The sequence below is a fragment of the Taudactylus pleione genome, unplaced genomic scaffold, assembly GCF_031769625.1.
Source record: "Taudactylus pleione unplaced genomic scaffold, aTauple2 ptg000229l, whole genome shotgun sequence".
Taxonomy (NCBI): domain Eukaryota; kingdom Metazoa; phylum Chordata; class Amphibia; order Anura; family Myobatrachidae; genus Taudactylus; species Taudactylus pleione.
This window is the reverse complement of record NW_028284631.1, coordinates 5,017,208-5,036,778: the sequence shown is the minus strand read 5'-3', so window position 1 is coordinate 5,036,778 and position 19,571 is coordinate 5,017,208. Positions and strand designations below refer to the sequence as shown.

General features: G+C 47.7%; 1 protein-coding gene across 8 annotated transcripts in view; it reads right to left on the bottom strand.

Annotated features, from left to right (window-relative positions):
• Positions 1–19,571, bottom strand: part of GIGYF2 (GRB10 interacting GYF protein 2) — a 183,010-nt gene that overhangs the window by 19,944 nt on the left and 143,495 nt on the right. For all 8 annotated transcript variants that reach the window (XM_088479253.1, XM_088479254.1, XM_088479255.1 and 5 more), the window contains 2 exons: positions 17,458–17,580; positions 17,083–17,343 (listed from right to left, as the gene is read on the bottom strand). In XM_088479253.1, coding sequence (XP_088335379.1) covers positions 17,083–17,343; positions 17,458–17,580 — 384 coding nt within the window. The remainder of the gene's footprint in view (positions 1–17,082; positions 17,344–17,457; positions 17,581–19,571) is intronic.

The window sequence follows — 19,571 nt, the reverse complement described above, 5'->3', positions numbered from 1 at the left end:
ATAGATATACACTGACAGGTGAGAGAATAAAGTACAGTCAGCACTAGCATAAGTCACATGCCATGCAGATATACACATATATACATAAACATGTCATATAATATACTGCACTATTACACTGCATGCAACTTACCCAGATTCAGTGTCTGGGAAGGCTACAGCTCTGTGTACACTGACCTGATGGTGAGGTACGCAGGGGGACAGGACCAACTGCCATCTCCAGAGATCTCTGCTGCACCACAGAGAAAATGGCCGCTGGAGACCTCAGAGGAAGCGTGGCCCGCGGAGGAAGCAGCTCAGCGACGCCAGACTATGGATACTGAAAGGCGCGCTGAGCTGAGGGGAGGAGCCGCTGTAACAGGGAAGGCTGTCTCCCCTGGCCGGCTATTAACCCCCAGGACGCCGGCTCCCTGCACCGAACACTAAGTCCCTGGTGGTCTAGTGGACACACGGGGTATGGGGGGCCCGCCGCCACTGCCGGCGCCTCCGGTCTGTCCCCAGAGACCGGAGGCACAGGACTGCATTTCAAATGCGCGGATCACCGCAAGCGGTGACCCGCGCCTTACCTGCTCCCCGTGGATCCGGCAGCAGTCCTGGGCTCCCGCAGAGTCCGGCTAGTACAGACTCTGGGGTCCCGCTGAGATCCCCAGATCTGTACTGGCGTCTCAGCGCCAGCGGGGTGACGGAGCGGCAGCTTAGACGTCCTATGGACAGTCTGACGCTGCCGCTCTGAAGAATCCAAAGGAAAAATAAAAAACTCTGTCCTTCAGAAAAAATAAAGCTTAGGGGCTGCTAATCAGCTCCCCACTGCACTAAACGGTGACCCGATTCCGGCCGGGCACCAACTTAAACTGAGGTGCCTCTGGCTGGGGGTGGGGTTATAGGGAGAGTGGACCCAAGTGCATCCTGGGAGCTAAAAGCTTTAACTGCGTGGTGCCCGGATTTGGTTCCCAACCTATACCCGAAGGTCAACCCTGTGGACCCCCTATGGACCCTGAAGTAGAAAAGAACATTACTGCCCATTTAAAGTTTTTGAAAAATCAACTGGATAAATCAGGAGGCTACCAGAATAATGTTCTGTGGATGCCTAGGAGACCAAAATATATATTTTTTGGCTTAAATTAAAGTATTTGGAGAAACCCAACCACTGCATTCTGACAGCAGAGTCTAATGCCAACTGTGAACCACCATCAGGGCAGCATCATGTGTTGGGGCTGTTTGATGCTAAAATGGCTTGCCATCATTGATGGAACAAAATTCTGTATTTTGCCCACAAAAATCTACAGGAGAAAAGTGACAATGAAGCTTTGTCAGGATCCAAACTGTGAGGTAAAGCACAGAATATCAGCAGCTGAGGATAGATGGTCTCCTAGGAAAAAAGAGATGGCCTAGTTGGGCATCAATTAAACTACTACAATAATGACTGATAGTAGGCAATGTTGTAGTAATTTAGAAACACATGGCCTGCCAGAACATGTTGGGGGATAAGCTCCAGAATTCTTTTTTGAATTCTGGTTGGAGAAAGAATTGACCAACATTTGGTATAGAAAGATCTCACAATTCTGTCTAGATAACCTTATGGTTAATGTATGCCCTCCTCTAACAGTACACCACATATACCACTACATGCTCTAAACCTGATCCAATTCTCACTTTAGTAAAACACTCCTAACATTATTTCTGGCCAATGCAGATCCAACTACCACATATAGGGGCCTGATTCTGACTTGCATGGACCATTCAACAGGATATCTCCATATATGGAATATAGCCATACCCCACATATGTTCACCCATCCTCTCCAATCAATCCACCCTCAGGTGATTTTCTTGCATAACCAAGGACAAAATCTCTGCAGTCATCTCACTGACTCACCATGCAATCTGCCTATCACCTTATTTCCACCAAACTTCTCGGCTTCCTCTCCCATTTCTTCCTCTAGCTCATCTACTTAACCAGACTCTCTCAGAAGGCACATTACACTCCTTCTGTAAACATGTGCTCATTTCATTAATCCAGAACCCATCTCTTGGCCAAGTCTCTCTCACCAAGCCAAGAGAGCTAAAACATGGTATCGAACCCAGTACTGCTTCACAGTACTGGGTTCGATTTCATCCAGGGTCTTATCAGACTTGAGTTTATAGGTTCTTCCGGTTATTGTGTGGACTGTCTCTGGATCTCGGGTTTATTCCCACACTCCAAAGACATACTGTTAAGGTATTTGGCAACTGAGAATGGGTGCATGTGCATATAGAATACATACTGTAGGCGCCACTGAACCCAGTGATTAATGGCCAATCAGTTAATCAAGCTCTTTATGGCCAAATTACTACACTGAGTGAAGACATCCTGAAACCTCCTAGTAAATAATAAATTAATGCAACCATTTCTACTGTACCAAGCATACCTGTCCCAGTAGTACTGTATCAACTCTCCTATCGTATCCTATTGTCAAACATATCCTGTCCATTAGATGGGCTACCGGACACAGATTTGTGAGCTGATGTGGATTTGTTCTATCGCGACATTATGAGAGCATCCGTGCTATTTCTGGTATTCGGATAAGGCCTGGTTATAGCACCAGTGTAACCTTCACATGGAAACCTACTCTGTAAGGAAATCCGTAGTCCTAGCTAGAAGATAATCTCTAAGTACTGCAACTGCCCAGGTCAATTTTGGTAAATATGGGGTTTGGTGGGACCAATACTCTTGTCCGTCGCATTACGCAAACACTATCCGTTGTTAAGGTGAGCTCTGCTTGGACTTGGGCAGAAGTATGCAGTTACTGCACCGCTTATTCTACTTGGAAACCTGGGGTCCAATCTGTTCCGTCATTACATGTACTGCTCTGGGTGTTTGCAGAACTGTAACAGAAGTGCTGTGCTTTATCATTTATGTTCTAGCAACTTGATTTTTTTCTTTGCAAGGCATCTTTTAAATATATTTAACAGATAAAACAAATGTACAAACAAAAATGCATCAATTAATTAAATAAACAAAACTAATAACAACATGAAAAGAAGTGATAACCTAAATATAGCAAGGGAACATCAGGCGCTACACACTACTCCCAAAGCAATTAGCATGACTACAGTGCATCTCCTAATGGGTCTAAAAAGGTTATAGTTTGTTATAAATTAGGTATTTTACCATATAAAAGGACAAGATTTGGGCGTGTTTTTTTAGACAGATATTTCAAAAGGATAACATTTGAAAATAGGATATTTGGTTACTCCCCATTAAAATCGCTTTCTCTGAATCCTGCTACCTTGGTGAAGAGGGTGCGTTGAGGTGCTTGGTAAATGGAAATGATTTAAAATTGAAGACTCCTCCCATTTTACATCCCACCTGCACCCAGCCCACCAATAGGACGAAGTTCAATTAGGCAAGAATGGCTATAACAGATAAAAACGCAACATTCAAATAACAACCATCAATCAGAATTAAAGAATAATGCAAAAAGGGTTGGATCGCACTGTCCCCCCAGCTGGATTCAGAGAAAGGGATTTAATGGAGAGTAACCAAAAATGCTATTTGCTCCTTCATCTTAGCTGGGGGCACTGCTACCGAGGGAATTTCCCAAAGCTGAGGTAATAGTTAAACTTGAGAGTTTTATAAGGCCAAAAGAAAAGGAGAGTTATTGTAGACTTACCTTTGTTAACTCTCTTTCTTCGAAGTCCATAGGATCCACAGGGGAGACAAAGGGGTATAAGGTGGTGGCTAGGAGGACTGGACACCAACAGATAAAGCTTTTATGACCCAGAATGCTTCGGTATTTCCTTTCTATACCACACCCACAGCCTGAGGCAATTCAGTTTTGTCAACAAGACCAAGGCAGGAGCAATATAGGAGAGAAGGAAGACTGGTACACTTAGAGAATCACACTCACACAATAGAGAAGGAAACCGGTGACCAAGAGAAGAAACCCATAGAAGCCAGGTGCGTCAGGGCGGGCGCCCTGTGGACCCTATGTACTTCGAAGTTAACAAAGGTAAGTCTACCACAACTCTCCTTTTCTTCTTCAGGGTCCATAGGACTCCACAGGGGAGACAATTGGCAGGGATGTGGTTTGGCAGGGAGGAGAATCAAGCGTCCAAAGGAAGCATCCCGAGAGGCAAATGTATCAAAGGTATAGAACCTAAGAAAGGTGTCGACAGATGGTCACCTTGCATTGTTGTACGGCAGACGTGCCATGTCGGGCTGCCCGCGAGGTACCCACAGAGCGAGTAGAATGAGCAGATACTGTATCCGGCACAGGAAGGCCAGCCTGCGTGTAAGCCTGTGAAATAGACATATGAAGCCATCTGGCCAGAGTCTGTTAACTGGCCAGCCCTTCGTGTGGAATCCATCTAGGACAAAGAAGGAATCAGTTTTCCTGATGGAACCAGTACGGTCCACGTAGATACTCAGCCAGGGTGAGTTTGAAGAACAGCCCTGTCCTGATGAAAGATCAGAAATGGAGAGCGCCCCCAAAGCTGACATCCTGCAGGCAAATTCAATAGCCAGAAATAAAAAGTCTTTGCAGTGAGCCATATGACGTCTACTGAGTCAAGGGGTTCAAACTGAGGCCCCTGAAGTGCATGGAGAAACACTGACAAATCCCACACAGTCACAGGAGGGACAAAGGGAGGTTGTATACGGAGGACACCCTGAAGGAAGATGAAGATCCAGCAGTGGAGCAATTCAGCGCTGGAACCAGATGGACAGAGCAGAGACGTGCACTTTCAGAGAGGCCAGGAGGCATCTGAGATCCAATCTAGCATGAAGGAAGGCAAGGATCCAAGAAACCCGAAAAACCTGAGGGTCATAGCATCTGGTAGCACACCACTGGAAGTATGTATGCCACATCCAGTGATAGATCCGGATGGAGGCCGGCTTATGCGCTCTGAGAATGGGCTAGACCATGAAACGAGAAAACCGTTTAGACCTTAGGAGAGATGTCTGAAGAGCCACGCCGTCAAAAAAAGACGGACCAGGTCTCGATGTAGACAGGGACCCTGAGACAAAAGGTCTGACCGTTGAGGAAGTTGGAGAGGAGCGTCTATACCGAGACTATGAAGATCGTAGTACCAATGGTGTCTGTGCCAAGCCGGAGCTACCAACAGAACCGTGCCCCCCTTCTTGCTTGAATTTTCGAAGAACCCAAGGAAGAAGCGAGACTGGAGGGAAGCGATCCAAATGGAAGGTCCACTTCACTGACAAGGCATCCACGAAGGCTGCTTTGAGGTCCACTGTCCTGGACCTGTACATTGGAAGCTTGTGGCTGTGCCGTGAGGCCATGAGGTCCACGTCCGGCAGAACCCATTTGTCCACCAGGAGCTGAAAGACCTCTGGGTGTAGAGACCACTCCCCGGTGTGCACGTCATGATAGCTGGGGAAATCTGCTTCTCAATTGAGGATCCCCAGTATTAACACTGCGGAGATGGCTGGGAGAGGACGTTCGGCCCACATGAGAATGCATGCCACTTCTGCCATTGCCGTCCGACTGCGAGTGCCTCCCTGTTGATTGAGGTAGGCCACTGCCGTGGCATTGTTGGACTGTACTTGTACTGGCCTGCCCTGAAGAATGTACGGAGCCAGAGTGAGGGCTCTGTAGATGGCTCGGAGCTCCAGGACGTTAATTGGTAGGACCCCCTCGGTGGGAGTCCAACGACCCTGGAAGGAGTGCTGGCCAGTCACTGCGCCCCACCCGCGGAGGCTTTCGTACGTGGTGAGAAGCACCCAATCCGGGATCCTGAGGAGAGGGATAGACGAACATCCGGAGAGAGAACCATCATCTGGGATCTGATCAGATGGGGCAGCCCATTACACCTGGAGAGGATTAGGCGTTGTAGGGGCATAAAGTGGAACTGAGCGAACTCCACATGTTGAAGGTGGATACCATGTACTCCAAGGTCTGCTCTGCTGAGAGAATTGACACACGGCGACTGTGTAGAAACCTGCTCACTCGTTGCTGCAGTGCAGAGTTTTTGAATGCTGTCAGAAAGATTTTCTGAACTTGAGAATCCAGAAGGGCACCCAGATGTACCATCCTTTGAGAAGGGGTCAGGGAAGACTTTTTCCAGTTGATCAACCAGCGTTTTTGTAAAAAGGCCATGGTTATCTCAAGATGGTGGTGAAGGACTTCTGGAGGAGTGTGCTAACAGTAAGAGGTCATCCAAATATAGGAGTAGTCTTACCCCCTGACAAAGAAAATGGGTCGTCATAACTGCCTGATCATGGTAAAGACCCACGGTGCTGCCAAAAGGCAGTACTTGAAATTGGAAACGTTGCTGTAGGACAGCAAACCGGAGATATACATGTAGGTAAGCGTTCTGAATGTCCAGAGATACCATGAAGTCCCCAGGTTCCACAGCTAGGACAATAGAGTGAAGGGTTTCCGTACGAAACCTGGGCACCCTGATTAACTTGTTTAGAGACTTGAGATTGAGGATAGGCCGATGAGACCCATTGGGCTTCTGAACCAAGAAAAGGGTAGAGTAATAACCTGTCCCTCGCTGTGAAACAGGACCGGAATTATCACCCCCGAGTCCAACAAGGATGAATAGCCATCTGGAGGTTAGGAAGTCCCACACGAAGCAAGCTGTGATGCACGGTTTGTTTTGACACCCTCTCTACCATACTGTAGGCAGCATTTACTGTTAAATCAATTTATGTTACAGTAGTTCCTCTGTGGTATCAGTCCAGACAGGCAAGACTTCATTCACAACACAAATAAATGAGCCTTGGGCACCCATGACCCTGTTGCCGGTACACTGGTTGTCCTACCTTTGTAGGTACTAACCACTGCATACCGGGAACATCACACAAGATCTGCCGTTTTGGAAATGATCTGACCCAGTCATCTAGCCATCACAATTGGCCCTTGTCAAAGTCACTCAGATTCTTGCACTTGCCCATTTTTTCTGTTTCCAACACATCAACTTCTAGAACGGACTGTTAAATTTCCGCCTAATATTAATACCTATTGACTGGTACCATTGTAACGAGATAAGCAATATCATCCACTTCACCTGTCAGTGGTTTTAAATGTTATGGTTTATCGGTGTATGTCGAAAGTCAATTTGGTCATCTAGACAGACTTAAAACTTGTCTAGTCAGGAGTTGGAGGAAGTTTCAGAATCTCCTCATGAACTACCTGAGGAGAATAGAAAGATGGAATTTTGAAATCCCACCTAGAGGTGCAGCTCACTCACATGTCACTAAAATGGATTCCCCCAGACTACAGACTATGGGCCTGTTTCAAAGATGGACACAATGGCGAATACGCACGCAGATCGAGCGAATGATTGCCATTGCGTATAAGCCACACTGTGCGTGTGCAGCAATCGTACTGCGATTACGGACGCACAAAGTAATCCATCGCAGAGTGAGTGACAGGTTGTTAGTGTTTCGTGGTGGCAACGGGGGGTGGTCTGAAAAATGCAGGCGTGTGTCCGTTTGAACCCCATTACATGGGTGTGCATAAATTAGCCAACGTGAGTGCATACGTAGCTCTGCGTGTCAGAAGAGCTTCCAAGGCTGCGGCAGGTAAGACCTGTTACAATGGCAAGATGGCCATTGATGTGCGTCAATGTTACCGATATTTACACAGGTATGCGTCATCGCATGCAGGTAAGAAGGCAGCAGTGGGCGTCTTTATACTTGGGTGATCTTTGCTAATATTAGCAGCTATGAAATTGCAGCTGTGATCGCATTGGCGTCCATCTCTGAATCAGGCCCTATGTCTCAATTGCTGATAGAGAGACTGGGCTGCCTCTGTACCAGCCACGGCTCCCCAGCGTGAGAGACCGGACAGTGTCACTGATTGCATACCAACCATGAAGGCTTTAGCCCGGGAGACTTAATAAAATTTGTTCTATAGTAGCAGTTGGGGTGGACAGAGCGCTATTCACAATCTTTACTGCTACAAAACTGTAGTTTTCATGGAAAATTTCTGTAAAAATTCATAAAAATAAAGAAGAAAATAGAAATGAAAATAAAATCCAGGCGCTGCAGCAGCAGTTTGAAGATTTTGCTTCACCAGACACAATTTAAACTGAGCTTCTATTGGACTGCAAGTGGGATGTAAAGGGGAGGGGTTTTCAATTTCACACAATTTCCGTTTGAAGATGTGCCAAACTACCCTCAGGCATCCTCCTTATCCAAGGTGGTAGTGTCGTCCAGCTGAGAAATAGGAGTTTTTAAACACCTTAAAAAGAAAACAGGATTTTGGTACTTACCGTTAAATCCATTTCTCCGATTCCACAGGGGACACTGGAGCTTCATGACAGTGGGGTATAGACGGTGGGTTGAGTTGAGCCTGGCACTTTAAAAATCTACAAGTGTGACTGGCTCCTCCCCCTCTATGCCCCATCAGCCCCAGTTTTAAAGAACTGAGCCCGAGAGGAGACGGAGAACAGACTGAAGAACAGAGAAGGAGAACAGGAAAAGAAACAATCCAACATACTGACACACTGCAAGAACACAGCAGGCTGCAGTGATAAACAGTCACACAACAAAAACAGACCAAACTGCAACAGAATTGAAGCAGAACAAGCAACTGAGAACAGGCAAGAAGCACTGGGTGGGCGTCCAGTGTCCCCTGTGGAATCGGAGAAATGGATTTAACGGTAAGTACCAAAATCCTGTTTTCTCCTTCATCCACTAGGGGACACTGGAGCTTCATGACAGTGGGGACGTCCCAAAGCTACCCTCCTGGGGGGGAGAGTGCTGAACGCCCTGCAAGACACTACGACCAAAATTTGAAGCAGAAGCCGCAAAAGTGTCAAATCTGTAGAAACGTACAAAAGTATGAACCGAAGACCACGTCGCTGCCCTACAAAGCTGTGAAGCCGAGACACCTCTACGTGCCGCCCAAGAAGTACCCACAGAGCGCGTAGAATGCGCAGAAATGGATACCGGCGGTGGTCGAGCAGAAGCAACATATGCCTGACGAATAGTCAGACGAATCCACCTGGCCAAAGTTTGTTTAGACGCAGGCCAGCCACGCCGATTAGCATCATAAAGGACGAACAGAGCCTCTGATATACGTAGCCCCTCAGTACGGGACACATAAATGCGAAGTGCCCGAACCACATCCAAGGAGTGAGAATCCTCAGAAGAGTCCGACAACGCTGGCACTACAATCGGCTGATTCAGATGAAAACCCGAGACCACCTTGGGCAAAAAGGAAGGCCGGGTACGAAGTTCCGCCCGATCTTCGTGAAAAATCAAGTAAGGGGAACGGCAGGACAAGGCTCCAAGTTCAGACACACGTCTGGCCGAAGCCAGGGCCAATAAAAGGATCATCTTCCAAGTCAAATACTTCAATTCCACCTCCTGCAAAGGCTCAAAGGTGGATGACTGAAGAAAAGATAAAACAAGATTCAGGTCCCAAGGAGCCGTGGGTGGCACAAAGGGGGGCTGAATTCTAAGTACCCCTTGAAAAAAGGTCTGAACCTCCGGAATCAGAGCTAGGCGACGCTGGAAAAAAATAGAAAGAGCAGAAATCTGCACTTTAAGCGATCCCAAGCGTAACCCCGCATCGAGGCCTTTTTGAAGAAAAAGAAGAAGACGTGGTAAATGAAAAGAGGAAGTGGAGGATCCACGACCTTCACACCAGGAGATATAAGCCCTCCAAATGCGATGATAATGCGCTGATGTTACCGGTTTTCTAGCCCTAAGCATGGTAGGAATGACCGACCTAGGAACTCCATGGCTTCTTAGGATGGCGGTCTCAATAGCCACGCCGTTAAACGAAGCCGCCGTAAATCCGGGTACACACATGGACCCTGTTGTAGAAGGTCCGATCGTAGCGGAAGAGGCCAAGGTTCGTCTGCCAGAAGGAATAATAGATCGGAGTACCAAACCCGACGAGGCCAATCCGGAGCCACTAGGATGACGGTGGACGACTCTCGTTTGATCCGCTTGAGAATCCGAGGGAGGAGCGGAAACGGTGGGAACAGGTACACAAGGCTGTACGGCCAAGGGATCAGTAAAGCATCCGCTCCCACCGCTGCCGGATCCATGGTCCTGGAGCAGTAAAGGGGTAGTTGATGATTTATCCGAGATGCCATCAGGTCTATCTGTGGTTTCCCCCATCTGCAAACCAGTTGATGAAAGACCTCGGGATGAAGGGACCACTCCCCGGGATGAAGATCCTGACGACTGAGGTAGTCCGCTTCCCAGTTGTCGACTCCCGGAATAAACACTGCGGAAATGACATGACCTCTACGTGTCTTTCTGCCCACAGAAGGATGCGACTGGCTTCTCTCATTGCCATCCGACTGCGGGTTCCTCCTTGGCGATTTATGTATGCCACTGCCGTGGCGTTGTCGGATTGTATCCGAACCGGAAGTCCTCGTAACAGAGGAGCAGCCTGTATCAAAGCTCTGTAGACTGCCCGCAGTTCGAGAACATTGATTGGTAAGTGGGACTCCTGCTGCGACCAAAGCCCCTGGAAGTGACTGTCCAGAACCACCGCTCCCCATCCGCGGAGGCTGGCGTCCGTGGTGACCAAGGTCCAATTCCAAATTCCGAAGCGCCGACCCGCTAACAGATGCTCCGTCCGAAGCCACCAGAGCAAGGATATGCGGGTCCAGGGAGACAGACGCACCAGCCGATGCATCTGTAGGTGGGACCCGGACCACTGAGACAGAAGATCCAGTTGAAATATTCTGGAGTGAAATCTGCCGAATTGGATGGCCTCGAAGGAAGCCACCATTTTCCCCAGGAGACGGATGCAAAGATGCACAGATACTTTCCTGGGTCTGAGCACCAGACGAACCAGCTCCTGTATGGCTATGGCCTTGTCCCTTGGCAAGAATATACGAAGCAGAACAGTGTCTAGAATCATTCCTAGGAACTAAAGTCTCTGGGACGGCATCAACTGAGACTTCTGGAAGTTCACAATCCATCCATGTTGAATGAGAATCTGATGTGTAAGGGACACTTGGTGTAAAAGGACTTCTGCCGTCGGAGCCTTGATGGGTAAATCGTCTAGGTACGGAACTATCGTCACCCCCCGAGAGCGCAAATGAGACACCATGACGGCCATCACTTTGGTGAATACCCTGGGAGCTGACGAGAGACCGAATGGCAGGGCCTGAAACTGGAAATGAGCTTCCCTGATGGCAAATCTGAGGAAAGCCTGGTGAGGAACCCAAATTGGGACATGCAGATAGGCGTCCTTGATATCTATCGACACCAGAAACTCTTCTGCCTCTAGTCCCGCAATGACAGAATGGAGAGACTCCATCTTGAACCTGTGAAATGAAAGATACTGGTTCAAGGATTTCAGATTCAGAATGGGTCTGACTGACCCATCTGGTTTCGGAACCACAAAAAGGTTTGAGTAAAACCCTTGTTGTCTTTGTGCAGTGGGAACCGCCACAAGGACCTCGGCCAGCAAAAGTTTCTCGATCGCTTGACGCAAAATTAGTTGCTTCAAGGGATCGACGGGCAAACCTGTTGTAAAATAACGCCCAGGAGGAGTGAAAGCGAACTCGATCTTGTATCCTTGAGATACCAGATTTCGAACCCAAGTGTCTGGAGAAGTCCGTCTCCAAACCTCCGAGAAACGCTGGAGGCGAGCCCCCACCTTCGGATTTCCGAGATGGGATGGGAGCCCGTCATGCCACAGGCTTGTCTGCTGGCTTGGGATCTGGACGGCGGGCAATATTTGCTTGACGTCCTCTAGCACGGCCTCCTCGCCCCGCTGAAGACGAACCTCGCGATCGTCCCTGAAATCTTGCAGATGCTCGAAAGGAACGAAAGGAAGGTCCCCTAAACGAGCGACGCGGAGGAGGTGCTGATGAAGGTAGAAAAGTACTCTTACCTCCAGTGGCCAGCGAGATCCATTTGTCCAGCTCTGGACCAAATAAAATATCGCCTGTGAAAGGAAGAGCTTCCACTGCTCTTTTTGACTCCGCATCCGCTTGCCAGGCACGAAGCCAAAGTGCCCGGCGAGCAGAGACCGCCGAAGCAGAAATCCTAGCGCCTACCTGGCCGATATCTCTGAAGGCGTCTCCTAAGTATACAGCAGACTCCTGAATATGTTCTGCCAAGGTAATCAGATCTGCCCGCGGAGTGCTGGATCTAAGACCCTCAGTCAATTGTTCCGCCCACTTTTCCACAGCCTTGTTGACCCAAGATCCTACCAAGGCCGGCCGGAGAAGTGCACCCGCGGCCGTATAAATGGATTTCAAAGTGGTTTCTAATCTCCGCTCTGAGGTTTCCTTCAATGTAGTAGCTCCTGGAACAGGTAACGTGGTCTTCTTTGACAACCGAGAAACCGAAGAATCCACAGGTGGCGGGGTCTCCCACCTCTTCCTATTTTCCATAGGAAATGGGTAAAGAGAGAAAAAGCGCTTAGGAATCTGGAATTTACGGTCCGGATTCTGCCAGGCTGCCGTCATCTGTTCGTCCAACTGGAGAGAAACAGGGAATGTGACGGCCATCTTCTGTGACCTGGCAAATAAGGAGTCTTCTAACGATTCTGGAGCTTCCTGGCCAGAAATCTTAAGAACTTCCCTTACCGCTAGAATGAGTGCGTCAATACCTTGCAATGCCTCAGGTTCTTGTGAGTAAGTCTCTACGTCTGATTCGTCCAGCATCTCCCCTTCCTCCTGAGACGAGTGATCCGCTGCCGAATCCTCATCCGACTGGAGAACCGCCGGAAGAGCCCTCTTCTTAGATGAGCGACTTACCGTAGCTTCAGGAGCTTTAGACGCAGAACCCATCGCTTGAGCAAGGCTATTCACCGAGCGGACTAAATTCTGAGCCCACGCTGGTTCTGCTAGAAAAGAAGGGTGAGATGTGCCAGGTAGATCTCTGGCAGCCTCCCGTTCCCTACGGGAAGCGGCTAATTCAGAAGAAAGGTCCGCCATGACCCCTGCCAAACTATTTATGAAGGAGGGAGTGACAGACTGCGTGTTAGCACTGTCTGCTTCACACGTCTCGCACAGGGAAGACCCTTCGGAGCGAGCATGGGTAAATTTCTTCCTGCACTTAGTGCAGGCAAACAGCTTTTGTGATGCAGCTTTTTCTGTCCTGGATGTCATCATGTACTCACAGACAGGCACCACATACAACTCAGGAATGCAGAAGGAGTATAGGGAGAAGCAGAATTACAATAATAATGCTACTCAAGTATGGGAGCAGACAGAGCAATAAGGGAGGAGCAGAATTTCAATAATAATGCTACTCAAATTGCAGGCAGAGCAGTATAGGAGGAGCAGAATTTCAAGAATAATGCAACTCAGTAACAGGGGCAGACAGGCATATAAGGGAGGAGCAGTCAATAGGACCAGAAGGTAGTTAAAACCACCTTCTGTAATTACAGACCCCCTGTAGAAGCTGTCAGATTTCTCCTCTCCCCCTCCGCTCAGTGCCTTCAGGGAATGTAGAAGCTCCTCTCTCTGAGGCGCCACTCCCGTTCAGAGCGCGCCAAACTAGCCCAGGCAGTGAAGGCGGAAAAGGAGGAGGGACCTATAAGCTCCTCCTCCTAATGGCCGCCGCTATTGTATGCGCGCGGCTTATACAGTGGGGACGTTCTCATGTGTCCCCGCACTGACAGCGGGGGCAAGCGGCACGACCGCCGCCAGTGATAAACGTGCCGGTGCCTTTTACACAAGCACCGGCACGCAGAGGCAGGACCGCTGTGAGCGCGCCTACCTAACAGCCAGCGCCGGTGTTCTATCGCAACACCAGCGTGGCACTGACAGCCGCGCGCTGTATTCAGACCCAGCAGATTATTTACACCTCTCCTGCTAGTCAGGAGAGGTGTGCTACTTACCGGGCTGCTGCGGCCAGAGCGCTGGGCAGTGAGGGGAGAGCGGGGACCCGGACACAAGCCAGTGTTAGCTGTGGCGGGCCCCGCTGAGTCTGATGACTCCTAACTGCCTAAAGCAGCCTCCCCTCCATAGGGTGACCGGACACAGGCTGCAGTAGCCGTGTGGTCCCCTCTCTGGCGGCTCCCAGGATGCAGGCAGACTATCACAGCCAACAGTCTGCCTGTCCTCTTGCTTGATTCTTTTACAAAAATCATATAAAAATTAATATAAGGGCTGGAGACAGCCCCCTGTGCACCGGCTCTACTCGGGCACATTCTAAAAACTGGGGCTGATGGGGCATAGAGGGGGAGGAGCCAGTCACACTTGTAGATTTTTAAAGTGCCAGGCTCAACTCCACCCACCGTCTATACCCCACTGTCATGAAGCTCCAGTGTCCCCTAGTGGATGAAGGAGAAATAAAATTGTATGTAATGTGGTTGTGTTTTCTTATGTACTTATTGTTGGGAAAACAATCATTGTTAATATGGTCATGTAAATTCTACAGTAATGTCAGTGGAAGCTCTGCCCCAGCTAGCAGTGAAAACTGACATGCATCCAACAGCCTGCTAGAGCACATGAAGACTCAAGAGTCAGGGGACACACACTTTGACTAGTTTCACTCCAAAGCACAGTCCTTAGACCTATCTGAGGTTGAGTTATCCATTGGAGACCACAACGGTGTTCCCAGCATCAGCCATTTGCTGCCTAATAGCTGCACAGAGACTGTACAGCTGTTTGGAGACCAACCAGGGCCCGCTCTCCTGTTAGAGACTGCAGACAGGGGAGAGGTGTGCCGGGAGCTGCAGCCGGACACCCACGCAGTGCCGTGGCCAGATATGCAAAGCCTCATTCAGATGGCATAACCTGTGAGCTAGACGGCAGGTGAGCTATATATAAAAAAGGCAACTGCTCTAATACGGAATCGGTATGAAATACCGCCGGCCGCATGGCAGCGGAAGCCCGACAGCGCTGGAAATCCCGATCGTCGCTAAAGTATAAACTAACCTAAGCCCCTAACATCCCCTTCCCCGCTGCCTAAACCTAAGTCCCCCGGGGGGGGGTGCCTAGCCCTAAGTCCCCCCAGGGGGTACCTAACCCTAACCCTCCCTCCCCCTAGCCTAACCCTAACCCTCCCGGGGGGGTGCCTAACCCCAAGTCCCCCCCCCCGGGTGCGCTAAACCTAATCCTCCCCCCTGCGGCTGTCCGCTCGCGGCGCCCGGCATCCATTCGATCGGGATGCCGGGCGCCTGTCTCCCGGAGGCAGGGAAATGACAGGCGTCTAGATATAGACGCCGGTCATTTATCCCACGCTGGGGATAAAGCAGTCGGGAAGCAGGCTGTCGGGATACCGGCAGCCGGCTTCCCGATTGTATACCTCTAATACACAGCACTTTAACGCCCAGTACACTTTCATGGTCTGGGAAAATTCATGAAACCTGCCATGCAGGAGTTCCGACAGCACAGCTACCTATTTGTATTTGAATTATAAAAATTGACTCTCCATATTTCTTCATATACTCATACATGGAGGTTTTTGGATTTACCAGATTATTATTAAGTTCATTTTACGTAATACAAATTGCTGGAGAGGCTCTCTTTACTTTCTGCACCTGTTTGGGAGGACAGGTGGGATTATTTATATCCATCTGATTTAGAAGGAGACTGTCACAAAATCACCAACTGGTATCAAAAACAAATATTTAATAGTTATACCACCTGGAATTTCTTTTAGCATAGAACTATGATCAGAACTTAATTTTTAATCTATGTCTGTTTATGTATAAAAAATACAGAAAATCAACCAGTTTAATAGTATATGTGTATTGTGACCACTAAATGAGAAGGGAATATAAATAAAATAAAAATGTTTTGGATAAGATGTTTTATTCACATATCAAACCCTATGGTGAATGAAAATAGCGCAATCTCTCAAAAACAAAAATTATCTGTGGACACACAATAGTGTCAACTTCAACATATAGATTAAAAATAAATAAATATTAACTATTTGGTGTTATTTTGAAGTTGAAACACAACATTTCATTGCAAACTATTTTTAAAACCATGGGAGGAATTCAATTCAACGCGATGTTGACTAGCCGCAGGAGGGGGCTCCCGCAGCTATTCAATTCACTGCGCTGTTTGGGCGCGCTAAGGATTTCTTCTCGCACCTCTCTGGGGATGCGAGGAGAAATCCGACCAAAGTGCCAGGCGTGCAGCTGTTTTTCTGCTGAGCGCGGCGGTAACAGACGCACGCCCAGCACTTTGGTCAGAGAATGCCTGTTAACGCGCCTTAACACCCTTGTTAAGGTGCGATGCCCGGCATTCTCCGACCACACAGCGCACTGAAATGAATAGCTCCCGGCGTTATTCAATTTGCGTTGAATTGAATCGCCCCCAATGTGTTTAAATACTTATTTTGCCTAACCTTGACGCTACTAATGAAACTATTAAAAAAGACTTCAGCTTTTGTCAACTGAAATGTGTTGGGTGAATGCAAACTCGTGACTTGTCTAGGTACACAATTACAGATCCGATTGGCTAATGTGGTGATTTTCAGTCAAGCTGATCACCCACTAAAACATACTGACCTCACCCCAATACAGCTGTTATTAACAATCCATCTCATCATAGTCGATAAGGCAGAATAAACAGCAGACTGGTCAATTAGCACATGTATGAGCTTGTTAGCCCATGTAAGCACTGGTGAGTTGCCAGATTTATATTGTGATGTAATTGCTAGGTCTGATGTCCATACACTGGAACATGTGTAATTCATGCATTTGGTAAATTGATGCAGTCATTTGACAAGCAGACTAACAAGGTCAAGTGCAACATTTGAGTCCCACATGATGTGAACATATCTAATGCTGGGTGCACACTGGCCGACTGAACTATGGATATATTCAGTGCACTGGCTGCAGAGGCCGTCGGGGAGTGGGTTGTGATGTGACCCCCGGCCAGCGGGATCGCATTGACTGTTCAGTGTGTATGAACCACCATCATCTGCAGATATATCTATCCGGTGTGTACCCACCTTCAGGCAGTACGTCTCCACCACTGTCCATATATTCAGCTGTGTATGCAAAGTAAAGGAGAAATATAGAAGAGGGACTCAAGAAGGGTGAAATGTTCTGAAAGTCCCCGATGGTGGATCAGCAATTGTAACTGTAGAAGCATCTCAGTGAAAAATGAACGCACAATGGTGACAAAAGTAAAACAGACCCTAAGACCAGACATTGCAGTCCTGGATAGGCAATAGCCTCACCTGTTTCCTTTGAAGTTCTTCCTTTTTTCTCCTCTCCTCCTCTTCTCTTTTTTTTTCCTCCTCTCTTCGCCTCCTTTCTTCTTCCACCATCTTCCTCTCCTCCTCAAGTCTCTGCCTCTCCTCCTCCTGTCGTCTCCTCTCCTCTTCCTGCCGCCTCCTTTCCTCCAGCAGCCTTCGTTCTTCCTCTCGTTTCCGCTCCTCTTCCTCAACCTGCCTCCTAAGTGCCAGCTCCTGCTCCCTCTGTCGCCGCAGAGCTTCCTCCTGTAAGACATGTACAGTCCTATTTAAAGTGGGCTAATAATGTAAATAAAATCTGAAGTGTTTATCCTTTCTGTAACATGGTATAAGTCATAGAAATACAATCAACTGTAGCACCTGCTTGCGACGCGCTAACTCCAGCTCCTCCTTCCTCTTCATTTCCTCCTCTTCAAGCTGCCGTCGCTGCTCTTCCTCTTCTTGTTTTGCCCTCAATTCTGCTTCTCTTCTCTCCTGTTCAATCTAGAAAACAAAGTTGCGCGTGCAACATATTTATCATTGCTACTATAGAACTGCTATGCCTGACCACTTGTGTGTGTATCTATAGAAGCCAGCCTCACTAAGAACAGGCATCACACGTTATGTGACTCTAGTAAATAATACAGTGGGAGCCAGAAAAGAACTGACCGCAGAGAATCAAAGGACTAAGAAAAGCTAAAATGTATAGGGATCTTCTAAATGTGACACTGAAGCATTAAACCTAGTTATCCGTGCTTTCCAGGGTTATCCTGAACTTTTCAATTCTTCCAATCACATGCTGTTACTCTCTACTCATGACTGTCCACTTTATTACACAGATCTTTTAAGCCTTTCATTTAGTTTAAAAAAAAAAAAAATCTGATCAGGTGACTAATGCTGCGGGGAGGAAATGCTATTCATATTAATGGGCTGTCTGGATACAGGGGTTCCATTTAATGTCACCTACTGGCCTTGGATTCAAATATTTGCCAAAGGCAGAACGTACTGCTGAAAGACAAGACCAATCTATATTGGTGCTTAGAGGAAACATATCTTCTCTGTAAGTAGGCTCTATTCAGTCTTGAATGTGTAGTAACATATGCATCATGTGCATGCACGCAAAACAATACAGGCATATAAGAATGTATGCTTATATATACATACTGTATTTAACCCAGACATATTTGGAATAAAACAGACTCCTAAGATTGTCATGTGTGGGTCAATTATATATATATATAAAAAAAAAAAATTATATTATATTATATATATATATATATATATATATATAAAAAACAAAGCTCCAAAGTTCATCGATTTGCCTGTAACAGCACAGGGCCTGGATGGTTGTGGCCCCACATGGCCAAACGACCCAACAGAGGACTGGGTAGCAAAGAGTGTCCTACAGACCAGCACATCCAGCATCTTTCCAGAGGTCACAGCTAAGTAGATGAAAAACCTGAATACTGTTACAATGATGATTTATTTTTTTTAAATAACTGTCCCAGATATAAACACACACTGGGGAAAAACAGAATCCTACTCTCTCCTATAATGCCCTTAAATCCCTGCTCCTCCACACTTTGCTTATAGACTAGCAAGTAGACAAGAGATGGAAGAGGAAGAAAGCAGAGAAGAGAAAAATCATTCCTGAGTGGGTGGGTCTATGTTCCTCAACCAGAGTAGAAGGGAAAAAAAGGATTTTGGTACTTACCAATAAATCCCTTTCTCCGATTCCACAGCGGACACTGGAGCTAAAGACAGTGGGGTATAGACGGTGGTAGAATAGAGCTTGGCACTTTAAATAATTTAGAAGTGTGACCAGCTCCTCCCACTCTATGCCGCATCAGCCCCAGTTTAAGAAACTGAGCCCGAGAGGAGACTGAGGACAACAACAGAAAAACGAGAAGGAGAAGTCCACAGAAAGGAACAAGACCAACTGAAGGAGAACAGAGGAATAAACTGCAGGGAACCCATGCACTCACACAACCATTCAAGGAACCAAACAAAACGGCAGGTATGCAGCGCTGGCCGGGCGTCCAGTACACCCTATGGAATCGGAGAATGGGATTTATCGGTAAGTACCAAAATCCTGTTTTCTCCTTCATCCACTAAGGGACACTGGAGCTAAAGACAGTGGAGACATCCCAAAGCCAAAATCCTGGGTGGGGAACGATGAGAACTTGCCGACCTCGTGCACCAAACCGAAGTTGCTAAGAACCGTAGAACCAATGGAAAAGCAAGTGCTGAGAATCAAGCGGTGGAGAGAGAGCAGAAGACCATCAGAACTCCTCACTCAACAGCCACAGACAATTCCACTACATATATCGTAAGTCAAATGGAATAGAACAGCTATCTAGAGGACACAGCAGATGAGAAGCGTCAGAACACCGCAATCTCAGCTGAAAATAGACCAATCCAGACCGTTTAGTAGCAGAGAGACCCAAACAAGAACCCATAGGAGAAGGGCAGCAACATGAGAACAAAACTCGAGA